Below are 27,051 nucleotides of genomic sequence, written 5' to 3' on the forward strand. Positions count from 1 at the left end.
TCGTACAATTGATAGTTTATTTAAACCATCGACCTGTGCACTCACTTAATAATGTACTAGTTTTTAATAACTTTTATTCAAAAACTTACTGTATTGTCGTCAAAAATAGTTCAAAAAACGAATAATTAATAGTAATTAAATAAAAAGTCTAATAATTGTCAAAAACCACAGATTTTATTGAAAGTTAGAAATGCCGGTTTCGGTTGTTACACCATTGTCAATCTCTGATAAACTAAAACTAAATACAAGAGCAGCATAATTTATACTAGTAGGCGAGTACTGCTATTGGTCAAGGGCATGAACGCCTGTCATTGTCCCAGCTAGACACTCTCCTTCCACTTAATGATATAACAGAAACCTCATAAAATGGCGGTTTAAGCAACAGACAAAAAATAATTAGTAAATTATTAGCTTATCCACAAAAAAAATAAATACTGAGTGGCCTGGCTGGTTCAGTTCTTGTGTCCTGAGCTTTGAATTCTGAGTCTTTTGTCAGGTCTTGAGTTTTCAGGTCGCACCTGATCAATATTCAGGGCCTCTGACATGATTTGACGACTGCTTTTAGACAGCCGAGACCAACGATTTAATGTGTCCATCCACTAATGTAACTAATAGAGTAAATGATCCATTGTGTATTGTCCATCTATCCACGGTTGTAACTCTATGTGCCGGTTGCACAGAAGCCGATTAAATTTTAACCGCGATTAACTTCACAAGAACCAATCAGAGAAGGCCTTTTAGAAAAGACGACTTCACTGATTTGTTCTCGTGAAATTATTCACGGTTAAAATTTAACCGGCTGTTGTGCAACCGACACATAGAGTTGATAATGTATTTCTCAGCAGCAAGCTGTAATCTTTGTATACATTTTCCTTAAGGCAACTTAAGTATTAATTTGAAAAATATTATAGGAAGATGAAATGAGATAAGTTAATCTCGTTATTCAACTCAGCATATCAAACAACAAAGAGTTGATTATGATCAAGGTCATTATTCAACGAATTATTGAATACTAGCAGGTAACCCGTGCTCCGCAAGGGTCTATTTTAAAACTTGACAAACTGAAAACTTGAAGAATTGAAAATATGCCTATAACGGTTAATTAAGAATCTATATGCAAAATTTCAAGTTAATCAGTCCAGTAGTTCAGACGTGATGATGAGTCAAACATAATTTTCCTATCCCGTACGTGTATAAGCCAGTTCTTTCGTTTATTATAGTATAGATTACACTCACTTTGTGGTACCATCCTTGGACTATTTTCTTCCAGAGAAGCTCTGACTCCTGGTGCAGAAATTATAGATGAGTAGTTTTTTTGAGTAGACATAACTTCGTTGAATTTCTGAAAGCCACGATCAAACTCATTGAAATATAAAAAAAATTCTCTTTTACACAAGTAGCATACGACATGAAAAAGTTTACAAAAATCATGACTTTATCATCATTGCACTTTTTCATTGCACTTTATTGAATCATTGCATTTTATAATAACCATTATTTGACTACCATTGTTTTATGAATCCAAAAGAAAGTGGACAGCTTTTTTTACATGTTTACTATAGTGAAATCCACGTTATAATGTCAGTGTTTGATTAGCAATGTTATTGCTATCCTTGTCTATCATTTAACAAAGTGGATAGCGCTATCTCTTTCTCGCTTTGCTCTGAGGCCAGATCGTCTTTAAACAATGTAGAATTAATAATTAATTAATTAAATATTTCATCTTAATTATGTAAACTGATTATGGAATGATTAAAAAATGTAATTTATTGCTTAATAAAAATAATTGATAATTTTAAACGAGACTGACAGTTAATATTAAATAACATCAATAAACCTGTATCAGCTACCGTCTATGAAAGGCATTGACAAGACAGAGGTTTGGCAACGTTGTTCTCCACCTTTCTCCACTGCCATTATAATGTGGACCTCACTATAGTTTTCTGCGTGATCGTTCAATGTATGAATTGTATAGAACAGTACTATATTCTAGAAAAATTATAGGCAAGTAGGATCACAATGTGCAAGATTTATCTGTCAGTTCAAATTACACGTCCATGTAGTTCTTTGTCATAATTTCTGTGATTGCTCATTAAATATTTCGCATCTTATAATTCGAATGATTCCTTTTTCATCATCCAAAATTAGCCTCCTCCTCCTCATCATCCTTCTCCTCCGCCACCTACTCCTCCACCTCGTCCTCCTCATCCTCCACCTTCTCCGTCATAGCTTCTATAATTCGTACCCTTTATAACTGGAGACCCGTCAACTACGAATTATAGAAGTTCTAATGTAACATGAATTGAATTGGAAATTGACTGACCCGCACTTCGACGCCACTGGTGAGCAGCACGACGCAGCGTCCACTGCGCTTACGCCCGGTGCGTCCGAATCGCTGCACCAGTTTGATGGGCGAGCGGTGCGTCTCCATCGACACGATCAGGTCGACGTCACCAATGTCCAGGCCTTCCTCGGCCACGCTGGTCGCTATCAGCACGTTGAACTCGCCCGCACGGAACTGTTTCATTACCTGGAAAATGCAGCACCAGAAAGGAATAGATTAGAATGGGAAAAACTAAGGACCCACGAAGCGTTTTTGCGTACGAGTCGACATGGCAGGGAGTTCTCCGATTGGCTAATTATCAGATGATTCCCGAACGCCAACCCAATCAGCTGAGAGCTTCCTGCCCTGTCGACTTGTCCGCCGTCCGTGCAGAAACGCCTGGAAAAAACGCTCCATGTGACTTGGCCCTAAATGTAAGAGAAAGCATAAATGTAGTCAGCATGATATGGAATCTGAAAGTAGAAGAGCCCTTCAGAAACTAGAAAAATGGCTGGCCTCAAATATGTTGGTACTGAATTACAATAAGATTATGCAGATTCCATTCAGGACGGCTCGGGAAGCAGTATTGGATACGAGAGATGGAAACATAGGTTCAGCAAACGAGGCAAAGGTACTTGGAGTAGTGCTGGACTCTGAACTCTCCTGGCGACCTCATTTAGACCAGCTAAAATGCAAACTCAACTCGGCAGTATTTGTTCTTAGAACCAACAGGTTCTAATTTCCACAGGTCTCTATGCTCTAAGGCAGATGTCCAATGTTTGTGGTGTCCAGACATTGAAGTCGGTATACCATGCTGTAATTCATTCACATTTGGCGTATGGACTTTGTATCTAAGGCGGTACAACCAAAAAGAATTTGGACAAGATACTCAAGCAGCAAAAGAGAGCTATCAGAATAATCCTTAAGCTTGAAAGATGTGTTTCAGTACGATTGTTTTTCTCGCAGCTTGGGATTATGACAGTTTATGGGCAGTATATATATGATGTCATCATGTTTTTTTAGAAAGACTAATACAGAAATAAGAAACCAGAGTCACAGCTACTTTACCCGTTATGGCAGAATAGTTGAAAGACATAGATTATACCTATTCGAGAGGGAAACCGTTTTTAGGGGAAGATCATTTTTTTCAAAATTGCCAAACGATTTGAAAATTTTAGATGTTAAAAGGTTTGGTATTGAGTTAAAGGAATATTTGGTAAGATTATCCCTGTACTCGTTACAGGAGTTTTTATAATATTTTATGTGTATGACATTTGTTTGTAACTAGTATTTAGTATTCTGTGACACTATTCATATGTATTTTTACATGTTTATGAATAAAGATTTTTTCAATTCAATTCAAAAAACCGTGATGAAATTGCTGGATACAGGAACGCTTAGAAGTGTTTATTTTGCTGTGTTCCATTCTCTTTTTCAAACGGTGTTATATTTTGGGGCAATTCAACTCATGCAATACATATATTTAGGATTCAAAAGTGGGCAGTTAGAGTGATGGTGGGTGAGCAAGTGATCTATTAGAGCAAGTTGTAGAGATTATTTCAAAGAGTTAAAGATTCTCCCACTACCAGGTGTATATATTTGTTATTGATAAGAATAAAGATAGGTTCAATTCAGGAGAGTTGTTCCACTCATACAATACCAGATATAGACAAAACCTCAGAGACGACATTCATCGAACTAGTATGTAAGAGGGGGGGGGGTAAAGAGTGCAGGAATTCGGCTTTATAATTCATTGCCAACACGCGTTAAGGCTCTTACAGGTGAAAAATTTATAATTAAGGTGAGGGAGGAGTTGTTGCAGGTTTGTCCTTATTCCAGTGAGGAATTCTTTTTGCACTATGAAATGCAAGATTGACGACTTGGATTATAATTGAAAAAATCCGTACACCCCTTTCATAGGTGGCCAGTGGGATGAAAAATGAAAATGAAATGAAAAAAATGAAGAAATAAGAAGATAAAGGAGATAATATAGGAAAGATAAAGGGGACTTAGGAAGAGGTAGTGATTGAAGAAGTTTTGATTGATTGATTGAGTACTTTATTTATGTAGATTACAATATATACTGGCTTATACACTTATATACAATAGCTTACAATACAGCAAAATTATAGATGAATTTACATAATATAGACTAAGAAAATAATTATTAAACTGTATATGATATGAAAAAGTAATTTGTAATATAACAACTATAGATAATTGCATTGTTATGCATCTACATAAATTGGTGGAGCTTTGGACATATCAATGTCCATTCTTCGGAAAGAATATTAAAAATATCCTCCCCACTAACTCTCTACCAAAACGTTAATTTAATTAATTAAACTAAGGATTTATTTATTAATGGAAATATTGTAAAAGTTTTAATTAATATGAATATTTAAGAGAAAAACAGGAAATTGATAGATTAAAATAATTATATAGGTAGATAAGATCAAATTTTTTATTAATAAAATGAAATAGGCTGAAAGCAGGGTAATCAACTTTCAGTAATATACAGCAGTATGCAGTGGATAATTAAAATAACATGAGTTTATATAATATATTATATATATACAATTATTCATTCTATAATATAATATATAATTCATTCTATAACAGGTTTAAAGGTGGGATGGGTGAGGGATGGTTGTCATGTGATCGTTCTAGGGCTGGACGGTTTCAGTCATTTGAACAAAAAGATGTTTTTTTGAAGTCAGGATGAAGCTTGCTCGGCTCTCGATGGACCTGATAGAAACAGGAAGTGCATTCCATGCACGACAGGCACTGACTAAGAAGGATTTTGTGAAAATAGTAGTTCGATGATTGGGTATCCTTAAAGTACTTTCTCCGGTCCTAGTATGTGAAGCATCTATCCTCCTACCTTCAGAGACAAATTTGAAATCATCTTTATAATAGTTCGGATTACCGTATTGATGGTAGAGGTGGAGATGGAAGAAGAGAAAAGAGAAAAAAGAGTAAGAAAACACAAATGTGAGATATACGAGAAGAAGATGGAGATGGAGAATACGAAGAAGAAGACAGAAGAAGGAGAAAAAGAAAAAGAGGATTATCAAGTTGAACTCGCCTTAGGGGAACTGTTTCATTAGTTGTTTCAACACCACACAACACAACATTCATCAATACTAGAGCAATAAATGCAAGCAAATAATAATAAGAACATGAAGAGTAAGGCTATGTGTATCCTTATCTAAATTTGGGAAAGGAATAGCACAAGGTTACCTTATTTTTTCTCTCCCTATCATTTTCAATGATGTACTTGTTGTATGAATCAATAAAGAATAAAGAACAATTATTAAAGAGGAATAAAGAGAAGTTAATAAAGAAGGAAAGATAGAAGACGAAACAAAATAGGGAGTAGAATAACATTAGGAAATATTAAGGAGAAGAAGATAAGTGAGGACTAGAAAAATGAGTACAAGAGAGAGGAGATGATGAGGAAGGAAGAAGAGGAGAAGGAGGAGGAAGGGAAGAAGTGGGACTCGAGGAGGATGTAAAAGAAAAGAAAGAAGAACAAGAAGTGGAGAAAGTAGTGGGAGACGGAGAAGGAGGGGTCTGAGAAGAAGAGTTGGATAAGGAAGAGGAGAAGAAGAATAGAGTAAAAAGAAGGAGAAAATTACGAAGGAGAGGAAGTAGTATTTAAACAAAAAGTATAACGTTTCTTTATTTGAAGTATTCAAATAAAGAAACCTTTATTTAGACAATTTATTATATAAAATTAAGATAAAAAGAAGTTTTGGACTGTAGTCTGTTTCTTTGTCCATCAGTTGCTTGTGAATGATAATGATAGAAGTATAATAGTTTTATGATATGAGAATAGCCCAGTCAATGAAATTTCAAAAAATTACCTCGATTTGTTTCTTTTGCGGTAGTCCCTGACCCTTCTCCTTGCTACTCTGGCCAATGAACATCACAGGCTTGGCGAGTGGAACAAATTTCTTGATTATTTCATAAACTTCGGTCACAACAAGACGGTACTGTAACATAAACCAGTGTTACAACAAAATAAGAACTCGGTTTACAGTAAAAAACGTGAGCATGACACAACATATGAATCATAAACTACAGTTACGCCATTTACACATACATCGATTATTGTTTGTACGACATTTTGCCGTCCTTGTGAATTCTATCAGATTAAACGGAACTTGACAAACATCATCTGTTTAATCTAATAGAATTTATAAGGACGGAAAAAAATCGTACAAACAAATCGGTGTGTGTAGCTAGCCTTACAACAAAATTAGAACACAGTTTACAGTAAAAAACGTGAGCATGAGACAACATATGAATCATAAACCACAGTTATAACAAAATTAGAACTCTGTTTACAGTGAGAAAAGTGAGCATGAGATGATATGAATGATGAACCACAGTTACAACAAAATTAAAACTCGGTTTACAGTAAAGACGTGAGCATGAGACAACATATTATGAATCATAAACCACAGTTATAACAAAATTAGAACTCTGTTTACAGTGAGAAAAGTGAGCATGAGATGATATGAATGATGAACCACAGTTACAACAAAATTGGAGTGATCCGTGGTCTAGTGGATAGAGTGCCTGCATAGCAGCATAGAGATCCCGGGTTCAAACCCTCTCAATACCAAAAGTTTTTTTAACCAGATCACTCCCGTGTTATCGGATGGGCACGTTAAACTGTCGGTCCCGGCTGAAGTATAACAGTCGTAAGGCCCATTGACGGCTTAAATTATATATTCAGGCGGTGGGACCTTCCCGCAAGGGACTCCCCACCAACAAAAGCCATACGAATTTACTTTTTTTACAACAAAATTAAAACTCGGTTTACAGTAAAGACGTGAGCATGAGACAACATATTATGGATCATAAACCACAGTTAGGCTACAACAAAATTAAAACTAGGTTTACAGTAAAAATGTGAGTATGAGACACACGAAACATAATATTCAAGTTTTAAAATAAGTTATCAACCTTAGAAATCAGTTTCAGAAATTTAAAAACTCAAAACTATACCTCAATTTGAATTCCCCCCCCTGACAAAAGATAAGGATTTTTACAGTAAGAACGTAAGCATGAGACAACATATTATGAATGATGAACCACAGTTTTAACAAAAATAAAACTCGGTTTACAGTAAAAATGTGAGTATGAGACATAATATTCAAGTTTTAAAATAAGTTTTCAATCTTAGAAATCAGTTTCAGAAATTTAAAAACTCAAAACTATACCTCAATTGAATTAGCCCCCCTGACAAAAGATAAGGATTTTCGAATTTAAAATTCAGAATATGTTCGTTCATTCGTTCGTGTCAGGTGAATCTATCTGCCAATATTTGAATAATAATCCATTGTTTTAACAACTTTGTTATTGAAAATGAATAGGTATAAAATAATGTTTTCGCCCCACTTGGATGTAATGAGCTGGTTTACGTGCGTCATATGGAGGCCGAAAGTGATTGTTTTCTGGCCAGGCCGGTAAAATTTTTACGGCCCTAGGCTGTAAAATAACCTTGAAGTCAGCTGATTCTGATTTGATGTGAACGTGTTTACAAAATAGTTTATGAAACGGAATAAGTTATTGCTTCTAGAATTGAATAAAAGTATTTTGCAATAAGATACTATCATTTTATTTGGATGAATGAAATACAAATGAAATATTATAAACTATTCAAATTCAATTTTCAGAGTATAATAGAATCTAACCTCAAACCTCCTAGTACTGTGTTTATCACGGAACATAGTGGATAACGGAATCATTTTATGCTTCTAGAATTCAATAAAGTATTCTGCAATAATATACTATCATTCTATTTGGATGAATAAAATACAGATAAGATATATATTATTATAAACTATTCAAATAATTCGATTTTCAGAGTAGGATAGAACTTCTAACCTTCTAAACTTCCATTGACATTCAGATTTCAGATTGGCCAAATTTCAAGTGCGCTAAAACAGCTGATCAAAAACTTTTCATTATTTGTGTTTATCATTCAATAATTGAAACATTTATAATAATATCATCTTATTGTCATTTGGAAGAATAAAAAGTTTAAATTCAACCTCTTACATAATTGAACATAATCTTTTAGGTTATTTAGACAAATCAGAATAAAAAATAAAAATACTTGGACAATTTCCTGATATTCAGATTACCTCAGATTTGCTAGAGCTATGACCTTCCACGTTTGCTTTCGGAAGTGCTTATAATAGACAATAAATTATTTTCATATATATATTGTTTATTTTTCTGTGTGGCGAAAAATAACGTTCTCACCATGGGCAAAAATGTTTTTCCGGCTCTCAATCTTTTCTAGTCCTCGGCCTACGGCCTCGGACTTGAAAACCGATTTCGAGCCAGAAAAGTCTCATTTTCGGCCCTAGGTGCGAAATATACTATTTCCTCCACCTACTTTCTAAAGTACTTCTTCACTCCCTGAAACATAATACTAGTGTCACTTTTTCGCTCTCGGGACTAAAAAACAGAAAAACTCCCTAGGGAGTAAAAGTAACTCCATTCAAATAACATGGAAAGCATCTCTATTTTCAATTCAAGTCTGAAACGCGTGAATTGGAAATCAGCCATTGTTAATAGTCGGCCATCTGATAATTGTTACAACTTTTGCTGAAAGATAGTGCAATCGGCAGTGTCAGCCAGACGACCAGTTTTTAGGTTATGTTGTAAAAGAAAACATTGTCACCAATAACGCGAGTTATTAAAATTATTTGATTTGCAGTTTCTATAAATGTAGGTGGAAGAAAAATGTTGTGTACATCACGAGTGAAAAATGCTTTTTCTCCCTCAGGGAAATTGTTCGCCTCGGGCATCAAACTTTCCCCCCAGGGAGAAAAAGTAGTATTTTTCATTATATATATCCAAATAACTATTTAATTTTTAAATGTTGGAAATTCGGAAATGATGAAATTTAGAGTGATGTTCAAAATTTTCTAACCTGGCAAAAAATGATGGCCTTCGTACTTTCACCGTCCTTTGCTTTCATTTCGAAATGCTCGCTTACAACACTCACCAGATGCTCCATCTTGGGGTGGCTCCAATTGTACAGCCTACTGTCTCCGTTGTCTTCCTATATGACGTCAAAATAATAAACTTTAATAATTTGATTGTTTGGGAAGAGATGTTTTGGTATTAATCCATAATTGAAAGAATAATACATTGATGTTGTCATCAATTCAATCAAACAATCAATAATTGCATTCAAATTATCAATATTGAATGAAAAAGACTAAGAAATTGTCAAAAACCACAGATTTATTGATACTTAGAAAGACCGGTTTCGGCTATTACACCATTGTCAATCTCTGATAAACTCTCTTGTCAAACTCTGAGTTTATCAGAGATTGTCAATGGTGTAATAACCGAAACCGGTCTTTCTAAGTATCAATAAATCTGTGGTTTTTGACAATTTCTTAGTCTTTTTCATTCAATATTGATAATTTGAATGAAATTATTGATTGTTTGATTGAATTGATGACAACATCAATGTATTATTCTGTCAATCTCTGATAAACTCTCTTGTCAAACTCTGAGTTTATCAGAGATTGACAATGGTGTAATAACCGAAACCGGTCTTTCTAAGTATCAATAAATCTGTGGGTTTTGAGAATTTCTTAGTCTTTTTTATTCAATATGAATAATTACCACAATATCAACTTCTCAACCATACAAAAAGTAAAATTATCAATACATAATTTATTGCCGTCAGCATTTTTACAAATACATGGACATCGTCAGATACATATAAGAGCAAATATATCACACAACAATTACAGTCATAAAATAGACTAGTGGTAGCAGTCATATTCATTCATTCTTTATTCATTCATACAATAAGTACATTATAAAAATGATAGGAAAAGGAAAAATAAGGTACCCTTGCGCTATTCCTCTCTCTATATTGATCATAATCTCTGTATAGTATAGAGTATAGAGAGATCATATTCTCTGTATTGTAAAGAGAGATCATCTCCCTATATTCTCTCTCTATATTGATCAGTAGACTATAGCAAGGTCCACATTATAATGGCAGTGTTTGATTAGCAATGGTATTGCTATCCTTGTTTATCATTCAACAAAGCGGATAGCGCTATCTCTTTCTCGCTTTGCTTTGTTGCCAGATCGTCTTTTAACAATGTAGAATTGATAATTAATCAATTATTTGATCTTAATTATGAAAATTCATTATAAAATATAATTTCTTGCTCAATAAAATATAATTGATTATTTTAAACGAGAATTAACAGTTCGATAAACCTTTATCAACTAACGTCTATAGAAAGCATTGACAAGACAGATGATCGGCAGCGTTGTTCTCCTATCTTTCTCCACTGCCATTATAACGTGGACCTCACTATAGTGGTAGCATTCATTGATTAACCTTCTACTCAATCACACGAGCAGTCACGTGTTGTAATTTTTACAACATTCTATTTTTTATGTGTTAATAACTCTGTTTGCTGTCAAAACATATTAATTAATTGTATAATTTATATTTCCATCTCATTGGATTATTTTACACCTATAAACATTTGCATGATTACCTTTTCGTAGCCCAATAAGGTACACCAAGCAAAGCCAACAATTCTGTGTTATTGGTTCGTTGGCAGTCTCTTTCCCTATCATATGCACTGTCTAACATATACACTACTTATGCACTGTCGCGACTAAATGTCACCTAAAGACTGAACCATTGCTCGGTTGATACTGCAACTCAGTGATGGGGGGAAAGTTTTGGAATGCATAGGTGACTCATTCACTGACACCACCCTATTCAATAGTTTTGTGCAGCAAAAAAACTGACACTGTTGTACTTTTTACAACAGCGCGACTATCGAAAGGTTAAGATAGTGGTATTGACAACATCAATGTCTTATTCTATCAACAATAAAATTTAAATATTGAAAATGTTGCCGAATTACATACAAGTTAATTACAAAGAACTACTAGTAACATTTTTTATTTTATTCCAAAGAAAATTATTAACATGAAATTTATATGAAGCAAATCAAAGACGAGTAATTATATATAATAGATGAGAGAGGAATTCTGAATGACCATTTCAAGTATGATACCAAGATGATGGTATGATGTTTAGAATATTATTCTGAGGGAAGAATAATTCATGTCGAGAGAGAAGATGCAGAATAGAGAGAAGCCACAAGCCACAAGAACCGTTTTTTTCAAGCGTTTTCAGACGAGTTAGCTGAAAAAGAAGAAAGGATTGGGTTGGCGTTCGGGAATCAGCTGATAATCAGCCAATCGGCTTCCACGGCTTCCTGCCCTGCCGACTCGTCTGAAAACGCCTAATATGGTCTCGCTCTAAGGCCCATGAGAAGTTAGAAAGTCGATTAGGAAACATCAATATATTGATGTAGTTTAGTTGATAATTCTAAATTCCTAGTTTATGTATATTTTTGACTCAAAACTGGACAAAGCTTATGATAAACTTTACCTATTTTTGGACAATTTCTATCTAGATTTGGGAAAGGAACAGTTTTGGGCTTTAAGCCTGTTGTTACTTTCCCAATCATTCATAGATGAGAATGATATTGTATCTATCAATGTTTAATAAATAATTTAATAAAAAATTAAAATAGACATGAAGATATTTATTTTCATTTGTCAGCATAATATGTTTATAACTGTTCCTCATAATATGAACCCTTTCCATTCAACCAATGCCAACAATTAAAAGTTACCAACTATTATATAGATGTTACCAACAATATACGAGGCATGTTTTTCAAGTAAGTGCCGTTTTGGAATTAAAAAAAGACGTGTGAAGATATCGCAATAATTTTATTTTTATGTGAAAGCCTGTATCTTAATCTACTTTTCAACATTATTTCCGTGAATATTGACGCACTTGTCATAACGTAGCACCAGTTTTTTAATACCCTCCTCATAAAATTCTGCCGCCTGACTTGTTAACCACTAGGTCACAAATGTTTTGACTTCATTATCGTCTTGCAGACGCTGACTGCCCAGGTGCAGGAACAAATGGTAGTCAGGGCTGCATGGAGGATGACCTAGAGTTCCCATTTGAAAGATTTGAGGAGATCTTTTGTCCGATTAGCCACATGTGGATGGGCATTGTCATGCACATTTGAGCGGCCATCTTTAAATGCTCTCACCCATTTCCTTACCATTCCATCACTCATAATGTTTTGTTCGTAAACTTCAGAGATCTCACGATGAAAATCGATCGGTTTTACGCCTTCAGCACTAAGAAATTGTATAACAGCCCATACTTCACAATCAGCGGGACTAAAGATTGTCGAAGGCATCTTAAATACTCAGTAAACAACGTATACAATGAAGAATCAGACTGTAATGGCGTCAGTGCGTAGACAAGAGATGTAGGTAACCAGCGCGCATGCGTGGAACGCTGACCGTAGCACTATGGCGTCGGAATCGCAAAACGGTACTTACTTGAAAAACATGCCTCGAAGATTCTATTAAAAAATAACATCTATTGTAAGGTGTACAGATGGAGATAAATTTGAAGTTGCATTTGTTCAAATGCTAATTCATTAAAAATTATCACTAAACGAAAATCCCAATTAAAAGCTGTAAATCACCATGAAGACTTCTGCTACTGCAAATATTGACAACAGGGTAAACAGCTAGATGGAAATTCGATGAGCGCTACTATACAAAAATTATTTGTCCGCCCGGGAATCGAACCCAGTACCTCCTAATTGCCGGTCAGGAATGCTTACCCTTACACCAAACCTCCTAATTGCCGGTCAGGAATGCTTACCCTTACACCAAACCTCCTAATTGCCGGTCAGGAATGCTTACCCTTACACCAAACCTCCCATTTGCCGGTCAGGAATGCTTACCCTTACACCAAACTATAAAATAATAATAATAATTAATTTATTAGCATTTGAATAATTGCAATATCTCAGTAATTTCAATCTGTAGACTGGCTGGCCGTTATGGCTTCGTATAAAATGAGCGCTGCTATCCAGAGATTGTCAGTTTGGTGTAAGGGTAAGCATCCCTGAACGGCAATTAGGAGGTACTGGGTTCGATTCCAGGGCGGACAAATAATTTTTGTATAGTAGCGCTCATCGAATTTCCATCTAGCTGTTTACCCTGTTGTCAATATTTGCAGCAGCAGAAGTCTTCGGGGTGATTTACAGCATTTAATTGGGATTATCGTTTAATAATAATTATTATAATATGGATATCCATACTGACTGTGGTGAACTATGACTTAATCTTTTTACAATCTGACATATTTTTGTCCAGAGACTATGTGAGGGTGAATAAAATAATTGAAAAAATAAATCCAATTTATATTAAATTTACCTTGAATATAATTTCCTCAATTGTACCAAGCAGTTTTCTGAAATCTTTATCGTGACTCAATCTTGTTATAGAAGCTGCCTTATCGTTCGAGTTTTCAGCATCTGAAACAACATTGAATTAGTATTCACTGCTTGAGAATCTTCAAGAGATGTCAACAATATTATCTATTTATCAAATCCATTAGAAAAAAGCTCAACCAAAATAGGACAAAAATTAAAAAAGCACAATAGAAAAACAAGAAGTTTAAAACATCATATCAATCCTACCTAAAGGTTTGACTGTGATAGTTGAGTTCTTCAACTTGTTTTTTTTTAATGAATAATGATGATTGGCTCAACATATTTTATGTTTTATGACAATAAACTCAATTATATGGTGAGAGTAGCTATGGTGAAAGTGATATTTTCGAGCTCAAAATTTAAGTGATTTTATTCTATATTTTGTGAATATTTGAAGTTTGGTTTTTGTTTTAACGGAAGTTTTATTATCAATCTATCTAAATTTGAAATTCTTTGTTTTATTCTGATTCATAGTTTCAGATTGAAGATTTGGTGTTGAAATTGAAGTAACATAACCCTTCATAATATTTGGACGATTTGTGACAAAATCAGGAAATTGAAGAAGTTTTGGGCAATAGCCTGTTTTTTCTTTTCCGACTATTGTATTGTTCGCTCTATCTAATAAATAAATAAATAAATAAATGATTTGATTTGATATCTACTGAATTAAAATGAGAAATCCAAACCAAGGTATAATCGAAGGAAGAATTCTCAATTTCTTTACTTGACTAAATAAATTATTCGATACAAACTTCTTGCTTGAAAAAATTTAATTGAGTTTTTGTATATTAAAATTTTAACGGCTATCCACTGCTTTGACTTCAACAGATAACTCAATCACTTCAACTCAATTTATTTTATTGTTCAGCTCTCAATGATAATAATACTAAGGGTGATGCCCACATAAGCGCTTAGGCTTGTGCGTGGGTAATTAGTGAGAGGGATGATGATTGATTGATTGAGTACTTTATTTATATAGATTACAAGATATACTGGCTTATACACTTATATACAATAGCTTACAATACAGCAAAATTTTAGATGAATTTACATAATATAGACTAAAATAGTTATTTGTGCAACTAGTGCGCAAAGTGACAGTTTGCTGCACCGAAAGAAACGTTTACGCCCGAGCCTTAGGCGAGGGCGGAATGGTTTCTTGAGTGCAGCAGAGGAACTTTGCGCACGTATTTCACATTAAATTTTTCCTACAGTTACCATTGAATATGAAAAGTGCATAAAATCTTTTTTTGTGTAATTTTATTATTAATTAAAAACCTCAATTTTTTTAAAATTGAATAATGTAGTAGTAAATGAATGAAGGCGGCTGTGTGCTGAATGTCGCGGCTGTCATTCTCTGTTGTACACCATGTCCTTGATATTATTATAATAACAGTCACTGTTACCAACTTCATTTTGATTTTGCTGCACTGGTGCTCCATATAACCTACTAATTATTTTGCATTGTCATGCTGCAAATCTGGAGTACGCAAAGTACTCACTTTGCGCAATAGTGCGGAAAAGTGATTCTTTGCGTTCTGTAATCAGTGCAGGAATGGCCACTTTTCAAGGTAACTGTAGGAAAAAATAATTATTGAACTGTATATGATATGAAAAAGCAATTTGTAATTTAATAACTATAGATAATTATATTGTTATGCATCTACATAAATTGGCGGAGCTTTGGACATATCAATGTCCATTCTTCGGAAAGAATATTAAAAATATCCTCCCCACTAACTCTCTACCAAAATGATGAGAGATGACGACTACTTTTTAGGTAGTCGGGACCGACGGGCTTATCGTCTCCTCCGAAAGGCGGGATTTTATTTATACGATTGTGTATTCTTACAATTATTCTCTTGACAAATAAAATATAATTGATTATTTCAAACATGAATGAACAATTAATATCTAATCAGATTACCAGTATCAGATATCCTCTATAATAGAGATATCTCTGTCTTCTGACAGACTGTAGACTGTACACTGTCTTCTGTAGACTGACAGAGAATCGGCAACGCTTTTCTCCTATCTTTCTCCACTGGCATTATAACGTGGACCTCACTAAAGTAGAATTCTGATAACATGATTGTACTTAATTTTTTTTGTCTGTATTATTCAAAGGCAGAATAAAGTTCGTTTTCATTTTTTCTTTTTCTCCTAGCATTACACAGTTCAGCTACAAAAAACTAATGAATCGTGCACAGTGTTCAGTGCAGCTACTAAGCAAAAAACAAATGAATCGTGTACAGCAGTTATCTTCAGCTACTATTTTCAAGCAGAGATGTGTTATTCAATCATGACCCGTCCAAATTGAACGGAACAGTTGGGTGAACGACTGATCCAGATCACAATAGTTCAATAGAACCGTTTTTAGAACGGAATCCAATAGATTCGTTCATTTCAGACCCGTTGAGAGTTGAGAAGAATCGTTTCTACCCATCAACTTGGAGAACTTTTTTTGCTTGTTTATAGGAAAGCTGACAGTCGACAAACCGGTTCAATTAAACGTGTCTTTTGAACGGGTCGTGGCAGTGAACGAAACCGATTGACCCGGATCAGTAAAGTGAGCCGGTTCTTCTAAAGTGAGAAGTTCTTCTCATCTCTATTTTCAAGAGAATAATTATAGTCTGTCCAGACTGCCATAAGCGCTGAAAGATTAAGGTGGGCCGTCCACTGGAACAGATTTCGTCCGAACTAGCATCGGCCGAAAACTACCGAACTCGTCCGAACGAACCCCCAACAAAGAAAGCTATAGATGCTCGTCCATTGCAACAGGTTCATACGTCCGTACACGGCGGTCTCCGGCCGATCAAGTTTTCGATCCGAATTGAATGGGATTTTCCGGCTCTATCCGGACGAAGTCGAGCTGAGACAACATCATCCTAACCTCAAAATTGTTTCACTGTTTTTGTTTTTTGAACTAGTTTTGTTTTATAAAGTTTTAACTATATAGACAATGAAAAGTTGATAAGTTAGATTCGAGAGCATGTTCCATTGTGGGATATGCGAGACAAAAGATATCATCGTCGTGATGTTCAAAGGAATCTGTGGACAAAGATTGCTGAACAAATAGGATCTGAAGATCAGATTATTATAATGAATAACTAATTTAGTGGATATTTGTTTATTCAGTTTTCAAAACCTCAATATAATCATTGTTTATATATTTAAGTGTTAATTGGACTTTTTGAAGTGAAAAGTGAAATCTAACCTCATTCTTTTTTGAAACTTTTATTTGTAAAAATTTGGGAGAATACAGTTTTGGGCTATGCCTGTTGTCTTCTCCCAATCATATTATCTATCTTCTATCTATATATATAAAAGCGAAATGGCACTCACTGACTGACTGACTGACTGACTCACTCACTCACTCGCATAACTAAAAATCTACCGGACCAAAAACGTTCAAATTTGGTAGGTATGTTCTGTTGGCCCTTTAGAGGCGCACTAAGAGATCTTTTGACAATATTTTAGCTCCAAGGATGGTTTTTAAGGGTTTAAAGTTCGTCTTTTAGCATGTATATTCTTCTTATTCTCTTGATTATAATTGAAAAATGTCCATACCATATGTTAATATAGAACTATAATCTAGAGAGAGTACCTCTTCGAAACAGTAATTGTTAACTGGTAAATAAATTAATAATTTGGTCAGGATGGCATTAAGTTGAGTTGACTTTGTTAGGTTGGCACCAAGTTGAAGATTGAAATGCATTTATCGCGGAAAAATTGATTGGGCACTGCTACTTCAATCAGAGCTATTCCTGCGAATATTATATTACTAGCCGTCAGGCTCGCTTCGCTCGCCATATCCGTTTAGCCAGACGTTTAGTAAACCCCCGACTGGATCGTCCTAACATATGATCAAAATGATCAAATGAAAAATGCAGGCGAGCGAAGCGAGCCTGCTGATCTCATCCTTGGACGATCCAATCGGGGATCCAGGGGCTCTGGCTAGACGGATATGGCGAGCGAAGCGAGCCTGACGGCTAGTATATTATAATTATGATTTGTGATTGTGAAAAAAAAAATTGTTTTTGAAAAACTTTGGTGGCTATGATAGTAGTTAATTCAATAATTGGCAACCAGCCAACTATTAAACTAGACTGACGTAAACGGTTCCAATAGACGACCATATTTGGCCGAATTAACGGCCGGCAGATCCGTACGAATTAACGGCCGGCAGATTCGTCCGATCCAACGGACGAACGGATCGGTTGAATACGGCTCCAGTGGACGGTTACCCTGAGCCGACCCTCACTCCCCCACGCGCAGGCACACACGCCCGGCCTATCTGCGCCTACCTGATATACTATGTACACTACGAAGTATATCAGGTAGACAGACCGTCCCTTTACTCACACACACAAAAGGAGACTGCGCATGTGTGTGTGAGTAGTAGGAGGGTCGGCCTAATCCTTCAGAGCTCATGCCTATTTGGACAGAGTATAGTAACAAACCTGTGAAAATAAGAATGGAATGTACGTAGGCCATAAGTTTGCAACAGTTCTCTGCCATGCGCCAGGGTTATGCAGCTTGTGAAGTCACCATTCAAACTCTGCACCACATTATGCGGAAGGGTGGATGGTGGACGAGATGTGAACTTCCTGTACGCCGTTAACATCTAGAAGAACATGAGAGTATGAACAATTAAGCAGACTTACTAGAGAAAACATCAGATAATTGGGAGAATATTTTTTTAAAATATAAAAATTGGAGATGGATGGAGCTCTATAGTTTTGGTCCTTATCAACAGTTGATAAATTGGCTATTGGCTAATGTTGACAGTTGTCGAATAAAATATTGGGAAGAATTTTTGTGTAGTTGGGAAGTTGATATTGTGGTAATTATTCATATTCATGATTTATTAATTTAAAGTGAGACCAATCAGTGAATTCTCTGCACTCCTTTTAATATTTTACTCGAGAACGGTCAATTTATGTGAAAATCTGATAAGAATCAAAACGATACATCTTGTAATAATGCACAAAATGTGCTCTGTTACAACAAATTTGGTTAGAATTCGAATGGGGTATAGTAAAGAAATGAGTGATTCGAATAACATAAATAAAGGAACACAAAGATGAGAATGTTAGAAGAATGAAGATGAGATAAGAAAGGTCGAGAGATATAAGTTAAGTAGATAGGAATAAAACGTCCCATTCAAACTCAGACAAAGAATGATTGTTTATTTAATCAACATCATAATCTTAGCTGTCTCCATAGAGATAGTGAAAGACGTCAGCTGAGGCTTCCGTAACTACCCCCTCCAGTCTTTACTATCTCTATTATAGAGATGTAAATAGAACTCATAAAAACAAAACATGGAAAACAACATAATAAAAACATTTTGGAAATCTTTCCTTACTCATCTTCATTATAGTTCCTTTCAATCTTCTAATCTCACTCAAATGCACAATTTCATGTCTACCTCTTCCATTGTTGTGTTGCTTTTTACCTCCACTCGGTTCCTATGTAGTAGATCAATCACTTCATATGGTCCAACAAATCTATGATCCGATTTCGTTCTCTTGTGATGATTTTTCTTGAAGATTATGTCACCTACTTTTATTTTATTCATGTCTTCAGCCACCTCCAAATTATACTTTTTTGTCCTCCGAACTTTCTCATTCATGATTTTTCTCTCCACTTCTCTATGCTCCTCTGGATGCTCAACTAACTCAAATGGTGAAAAATTTGTTGAAGCATGTATGCTACTATTATATGCCAGAATAGCTCTTGCCATTGCATCTTCCCCACAGATGTTTCTATCAACTTCTAATAAGTGCAAATGTTCAGTTAGCGTGCTATGTAAACGTTCCATCATTCCATGAGATTGCGGATGTCCTACTGTAGTGAAGTGGCTGTCGATACCAAGTTCTTCTAAAAGTTTTTTGATCCGATTGTTGTCGAATTCTTTTCCTTTATCCATTAACAACATGTTGGGGGTATTGAAGAGCCCAAAAAATGCTAGTAAATTTTGTTCCATGCACTTGGCTGTTTTATTCTTTAAAATCCATGCAGAAGCAAGCCTTGTAAAACAATCGATTGTAGTAAGATACTTCAGTTTATTGTAATAGAAAATGTCAACTTGAATTATTTCTGCTGGTCTTGCGGGAGTAGGTGTGACCATCTGAGGCGTCGTAAGGCATCGTAAGGCTTTCTGTCATATTTTGCTATATTGCATGCTGCACACTTTCCCAGCACATTTCTTATTGTTTTGGCCATATTCAGCCAATAATACTGCCGTTTCAGGTGTTGCAACGTTTCCTTTTCCCCTCTATGGTGGTCCTTCCAATGTGATATTGTTCTACAACTTCTTGTTGTTCTCTTCTATCTTCAACTGTTTTAACTTGCCTATCACAAATTATCAAGTGTAATTTTGAGTACCAGCATTCATCTTTATGAAAGCTCTTAATTTTATCAATAAAATCTTTTTCCTTGGAAAATATAAAATAAACTTTCCCCCTTACCATCAACTGCTTTATTGTATGTTTCAGTTCATCATCTGTCGCCTGAGGGCCAATTGTAATTGTATAAGTATGAATTGGGCCATAACGATGGGTAGTTTTTGTTATACCTCCAAAGTTTTGTCTTTCAAGAATTATTTGATTACGTTTATCATTTATAATGCAATTCTCCATCACTTCCAAATTAATTTGCTTCACTTGTAGAGGATTTATATTCCGAGATAAACAATCAGCAACTACATTATCTACTCCTTTAATGTGTTGAATTTTGAATGAGTAAACAGCCAATTTTTCTTTCCACTTGGTTATCCTGGCGGATGTTTCTTTCAGCTTATTCATCCATAAAAGTGGCATGTGATCTGTTCTTAGCACAAATTCATTTCCGTAAAGGTATGGTCTAAAATTCTCAACACACCATACAATAGCAAGAAATTCCCTTTCAATTGTACTATAACGCCTCTCGGCCGGAGTAAGTTTCCTGCTTGCAAAAGCAACCGGTTTCTCATTTTGGGATAGTACACCTCCTATTGCTTCCCCACTAGCATCTGTTGTTAATGTAAAGGGTTGCTGAAGATCTGGAAACTGAAGTATAGGCGTTGAACAAATTGCTTCTTTACACTTTTCAACTGCTTGGATAACATCTGATGATATGTGGAACTTCACACCTCTTTTTAATAAGTTTGTTAATGGTTCAGTCATCTGTGCAAATTTGTGAATGAATTTTCTATAATAGCCGACCATGCCTAAAAATGTTTTTATCTCTTTCAAATTCTTTGGAATTGGAATGTCTTTTATTGCACTAATTTTCTGGCTGTCAGGACGAACTCCACTTTCCGAAATCACATGACCCATGAATTTCACTTCAGATTGACACAAGTTAGTTTTTTCCTTTGACAGCTTAAGGCCAAACTTCCTTATTCTTTCAAATAACTGTGTGAGATGTGCTTTATGATCTTCGAGATTCTTGCTGAACACAATGATATCATCCATGTAGATTTGTATTGCTTCTTCATTTATGTCTTCTAAAAACTCATCCATCAGCCTTTGAAACTTTGGTACTGCGTTTTTCAACCCAAAAGGCATCCTTGTAAATTCATAATGTCCTCTCTCAAAGCTAAATGCTGTCTTCTCCATGTCCCTTGGATTAATTCTTATTTGATGGTATCCCGACTTTAGATCCAGAGTGCTGAAAACTTTAGCTCCGTGCATTCTGTCAATCATATCCTCTAGCCTTGGAAGGGGATATCTCTCCAACTCTGTTTGATCATTTAAAACTCTGAAATCTACAACCACCCTATGTTTTGGCGGTTCTCCAGGGGAAGACTTTTTTGGTACAACCCATAATGGATTACAAAATGGAGAGATAGACTTTTTTATAATGCCCTGTTCTAGCATATCCTTAATGTGTTCTCTAATGATTTTTTTCATTGCATGTGGATACCTTCTGGCTTTTATGAATATTGGTTTTGATGACTTTAATTGAATTGAGTGCTGAACTCTCCCTGTTGTTGTCAGACTCTCTCCTTCATTATATAAAGTGTCCTTATACTTTTCCAGCATATAGAATGCTAACTTTTCTTGTTCCTTGTCTATAAATTGTTCATTACAATTTCCTCTCACAATGGAACCCATTAGTAAATGTTTTTCTTTAGCAATTGAATTTTTCGATTTATAATTTCTATCCCCCAACTTGATTATCCATTGACCATTTATATTGATAGGAGCAGCTCCAAGATCTCTCATCATATCACAACCAATTATCACATCATACTTGTTGTTCATTATTTCTGTTGATACATGAACTCTCATAATTTTTTTAAAACCAATCAATCCAAACAGATTTAAATCTACTTCCCCTTTTAAAGCTTTTCTTCCTGTCAAAGTTAACATTTCACAAGAACACCTTCTATTTTCAAACTATGATCAATTTTATTAATGCTTCTTCCGAAATTATTGTACTGTCCGATCCTGTATCATACAAGCAATAAACATCCCAACTCTTCACATAAAATATAGGTAGCTCTCCTTTTTTGCAATCCACTTTTTGTACTTGCTACCTATATTCCTCATCCGAAATCCTCAATCTTTATTCCTATCTTTCTTTGTCGATAATTTGGTTGATTTATTTTCCTTCAATTCAGGCCAGTCTCTTTCATTTTTCTCTCGATATTGACTTTCATAACGGTAACGGCTATTTTCACTATCTGAGGAGTGAGTTAAACTCTCTCCATCAGAACTACCTTCCAAATTTTTTTTGCGATTTTCCTTCCTCTTCAAAGCATTGACTTCTCTTTTTCCAAAATTCTTTTTTGGGGTAACTTCCTTTCTATAAATGTAAGGACATTCTCTGGCAAAATGCCCTTCTTCCCTACACTCCCAACACTCGTTTCGTGCTAATTTCCCTTCTCTTTCCTTTCTATTTCCTTTCCCATTAGTAACCAATCCCTTTACATCAGTTCTCCATTTCTGGTTCGATCTGTTACCATAAACAGGAGAGGTTCTACTATTAAGTGAATATCTTCTCTTATTCTCAACCACTCTCCAATTTGAGTGTCTATGACTAGCTTCTTTCCAATAAGACTCCTCATCTTTGACAATTTGAATAGTATCTTCTAAAGACTGAGGTTTTGCAATTTTCACACTCGTACATACTCGCTCCGAAGCTGCTCTTAACAAAACTTCCATTGATAACTCTTCATAGATTTTATTTCTCCATACCCCTTCCTCTTTAGTATTACACGAATCTAAAACTTTCGATTTCAATTCTTTAACCAATTGCGATAACCGATTGGGCAAAACTACCAATTGACTCTCCCAAATCACGATTCAATTCCAACACTCTCATTGCCATTGCAGAGACTGATTTCCTTGCACCTGCATAACGTTCTTTAAGGGCTTTTTTAACATCCTCCCAAGATGAACTGAACGATACTCCCAAATCAACCATAATTGATGTACTTACTCTAGACAAGAAAAACGAATGCAGGTTTGTAGTTGTTAATTCATCAAAATTGCTGTCAATAATTTGAGAATGGATGGCATCCATTCTCTCCAAGAATAGACTAAGTTCTTTTACCTCTCCTTGGAACTCCTGAATTGATCCGATCAAATTCATGAGACATTTCACGTCCATAAGTGGTGGTTCTTTCCGGTAATTTCAATATTTGATGCAATTTCCTTTTTCCTCCTTGGCATTTTCAAAATCTATCCGAAAATTCATATTAACTTCAACTAAAAATACTAGATAATATTTTGGTTTCGGCACCAGTTAAGTAGATAGGAATAAAACGTCTCATTCAAACTCAGACAAAGAATGATTGTTTATTTAATCAACATCATAATCTTAGCTGTCTCCATAGAGATAGTGAAAGACGTCAGCTGAGGCTTCCGTAACTTATATTATAATAAGGACACAATTTATAAATTCACATAATTTCATAGTTTAATTTATCACATAATTAGTCTAATAACAAGACGGCACACAAGTTGTTCTTTGACGATAGTGCCATTTTGTAAGTTAGAATATTTATTTTATCAATCTGTATTATTTTATGACAATATAAATAAATTTGAATTAGTCTAATAGTTTCATAATCTAAGTAAAAATAGCTGACATCTGAGCTCTTGGCAACTGAGTTATTGAGGGATTATCAAGCAGCTCATCAAATACACAATAGATCTAAATATCAACATGTGAAATTACATCTCCAATATTTTTCCTCTTCATATAAAATTCTATGAAACTGATTGTTATCGAAAAACTATTCTTCCAGAATACTGTTAACAGTCAATAATCGGTTTATGCAGAATACAATAATATGAATACCATCGCATACCATTTCCTTTGTATATATCAATAAATAATATTTTTGAAAATATTACCTGAAATTTGCTCATTGTTGCCACATTTTGATTGAAAATTTTGAGATCTCTGATTCTCCGAACGTAGTTGTCATAGACCTGAAACAATCATACAAATTTAGCTCTTACAGCAAAAAATTATGATTCAAAACTTCTATAGTGAGGTCCACATTATAATGACAGTATTTGATTAACTTTGATGTTGCTATCCTTGTCTATCATTCGACAAAGCAGGTAGTACTATCCTTTTCTAGCTCCGCAACGATGCCAAATCTATTTTGACAATGTAGAAATATAATTAATTAAGGCAGAGAATAGGCAACGCTGTTCTTCCATCTTTATCCACTGCCATTATAACGTGGACCTCACTAGTTATCTTATTTTACGAACGTATTTCTCATAGATCTGAAAACAATATTGATTAGACTGTTAAACTGTCGCTCCCGCCTGAAGTATGACAGTCGTAAGGTCCATTGACGGTTTTAATTATTATATATTCAGGTGAGGTGGGACCTTCCCGCAAGGGACTCCACACCAACAAAAGCCATAAAAATTCACTTTACAAATATTGATTAACTTTACTCACATCACAACATAACGTAATCCTATTATATTATGCGAGCAATATCTGTATATATTTTTATATTTGGTTATTTATTTATGTCTAACGGATCTCGAAAACGGCTCTAACGATTTTCACGAAATTTGGAACTTAAAAGGTTGATGATATAAAAATTCGATTGCTCTAGGTCCTTGGGAAAACTCGCTGAATGACATTAAAAGGATACTTCATCCTTGGCTGAAACAGCTGAGACTTTCGTCGTCTGTGGATAGTAAAAAGTGAGCGAGTGATTCTGTGATAAATCAAAATATCGCATCCCCGAAATTCATAAGCTGACGTATAGCCAGCTGTAAAATATAAACACGATCATTTTAGAGAATTTTGTTCTGTTTATCAATAAATAAAAATAACGAGCGAAGCTCAGTGCCCTGATATTTCAACTGAACATAAAAATACAAACACAACACAATGCATTAAATATAAAATAGCGTATTCATGAATCAATAAACTTCAGTTTTTCTACATACTAAAGTGAGATTCAGAGCTAGACTTTACTTTGAGTGCACCAGTCATCATTAATATCAATAGAATCGAGTTCTAGTATACATTATTTTATTTCAGTTTTAGTTATTTCAGTTTCATTTCCAGTACTGTGTATTTATTCCAGTTTAATTATCGATTTCTGTAATTCAGTAACGATACTATAGATAGTACTGGTGCACTCAAAGTGAAAAGTTCCCCAGATTATCTGAACTCAAACTGTCAGCATTCTTATAATACCGGGTGTTTAAAAAAATGACCCAATTTAAACAGTTATATTTATTTAAAAAAATGGTGTACACAAACCAATTTTACATCAAATCACTCACAGAAGTATCAAGTTTATGATGATGTATTATAAGTGTTCTATGTCCACCCCTTTGGAGGCTCGGACGACATCTAGACAGTAGCCAAATCCATCCCAGACTGTTCGCAAGATGTCTGTCTTCTCGGACTGTAGCTACTGCATCAGTTATCCTGATTTTTAGCTCCTCAATATCCAGTGCTAAGGAAGGAACAACGTTAAAAATCGTGTTTATGTTCCTCCCTCAGCACTTGATATTGAGGAGCTAAAAACCAGGATAACTGATACTAATATCAAGTGCTAAGGGAGGAACAACGTTAAAAATCGTGTTTATGTTCCTCCCTCAGCACTTGATATTGAAGAGCTAAAAACCAGGATAACTGATGCAGTAGCTACAGTCCGAGAAGACATCTTGCGAACAGTCTGGGGTGAATTTGGCAACCGTCTAGTTGTCGCCCGAGCTTCAAAAGGAGGGCACATAGAACACTTATAATACATCATCATAAACTTGATACTTCTGTGAGTGATTTGATGTGAAATTGGTTTGAGTACACCATTTTTTTAAATAAATAGAGCTGTTTAAAATTGGATAATTCTTTTTGAAACTCCCGGTATATTATAGCATCAATGCTTCCCGTTTTTAATAATTTGTGATTATATTCTTAAGTAACATGATTATTGTGAAATATTAGTATTTTTTAGGCTCAACTCTTTCTTAGGATTTTTTTAGGAAAATTTAGGCTCAAACCTGCATGTACTGACTCCATATATCTCGCAGAAAAGCTGGAAGATCCACGATAATTGGTATGACGGATTTTTGGTGGGAATACTCCACCACATCCTCACTGTCTTCGCTTCGTATCTCGAGTTTTTCTATGTGTAGATTTTGTATAACCTAGACAAAAAAAAACATTGGAGGCTGATTAACAGGCAAGATAATTTGAGGCTGATTCTGATACATGATACGCAATAGAAAACAACAGGATCATGGCGGGAAACAGAGCAAACTATGCTAGTATCAAGTTATTCAAATCTCGAATGCTGTCAAGAGCTACAAAATTACATTTATTTATTTCATTGGCAATGTACACTTTATACAAAGCATTGGTGAAGCCTGTGGTGTGTTATGGATCGGAAACATGGGTGCTTACTGCTGCAGATATGCAAAGACTGAGAGTTTTTGAAAGAAAGGTGGTGAGAAGAATCCTGGGCCCTGTTTTCTGAGAATGGTCTCAAAGGAAGAAAAATTTTGAAATAGAGGAGTTTTTCTTAAACAATGGAGACATTGTGCGGTCGATAAAAGCTGGCAGAATAAGATGGATGGACTTGTTTTTGAGAATGGTCCCAAAGGAAGAAAACAATTTTGAAATAGAGGAGTTTTTCTTAAACAATGGAGACATAGTGCGGTCGATAAAAGCTGGCAGAATAAGATGGATGGCCCTGTTTTTGAGAATGGTCTCAAAGGAAGAAAACATTTTTGAAATAGAGGAGTTCTTAAACAATGAAGACATTGTGCGGTCGATAAAAGCTGGCAGAATAAGATGGATGGCCCTGTTTTTGAGAATGGTCTCAAAGGAAGAAAACAT

General features: G+C 35.0%; 2 protein-coding genes across 5 annotated transcripts in view; one reads left to right on the forward strand and one right to left on the reverse strand.

Moving 5' to 3' along the window:
- LOC111056636 (pre-rRNA-processing protein TSR1 homolog) overlaps window positions 1–27,051 on the forward strand; it is a 432,307-nt gene that overhangs the window by 211,208 nt on the left and 194,048 nt on the right. The gene's annotated exons all lie outside the window — the stretch shown is intronic.
- Window positions 1–27,051, reverse strand: part of LOC111056627 (Fanconi anemia group M protein homolog) — an 80,317-nt gene that overhangs the window by 31,471 nt on the left and 21,795 nt on the right. For 2 of the 4 annotated variants that reach the window (XR_005571903.1, XM_039433484.1), the window contains exons 1-2: window positions 2,324–2,530; window positions 1,237–1,342 (exon numbers count right to left, since the gene is read on the reverse strand). Coding sequence is in view for 1 of the 4 variants with exons in the window: in XM_039433485.1 (XP_039289419.1) it covers window positions 1,237–1,342; window positions 2,324–2,530; window positions 6,193–6,321; window positions 9,282–9,413; window positions 13,667–13,767; window positions 18,189–18,222 (709 nt within the window). In the remaining 3 variants the exon portion in view is untranslated. Of the gene's footprint in view, window positions 1–1,236; window positions 1,343–2,323; window positions 2,531–6,192; window positions 6,322–9,281; window positions 9,414–13,666; window positions 13,768–18,188; window positions 18,353–24,080; window positions 24,159–26,213; window positions 26,361–27,051 lie in introns of those variants that run through there. The other 2 variants (XM_039433485.1, XR_005571904.1) reach the window with 2 other exon arrangements.

Source organism: Nilaparvata lugens, chromosome 7 (genome assembly GCF_014356525.2).
Source record: "Nilaparvata lugens isolate BPH chromosome 7, ASM1435652v1, whole genome shotgun sequence".
Taxonomy (NCBI): domain Eukaryota; kingdom Metazoa; phylum Arthropoda; class Insecta; order Hemiptera; family Delphacidae; genus Nilaparvata; species Nilaparvata lugens.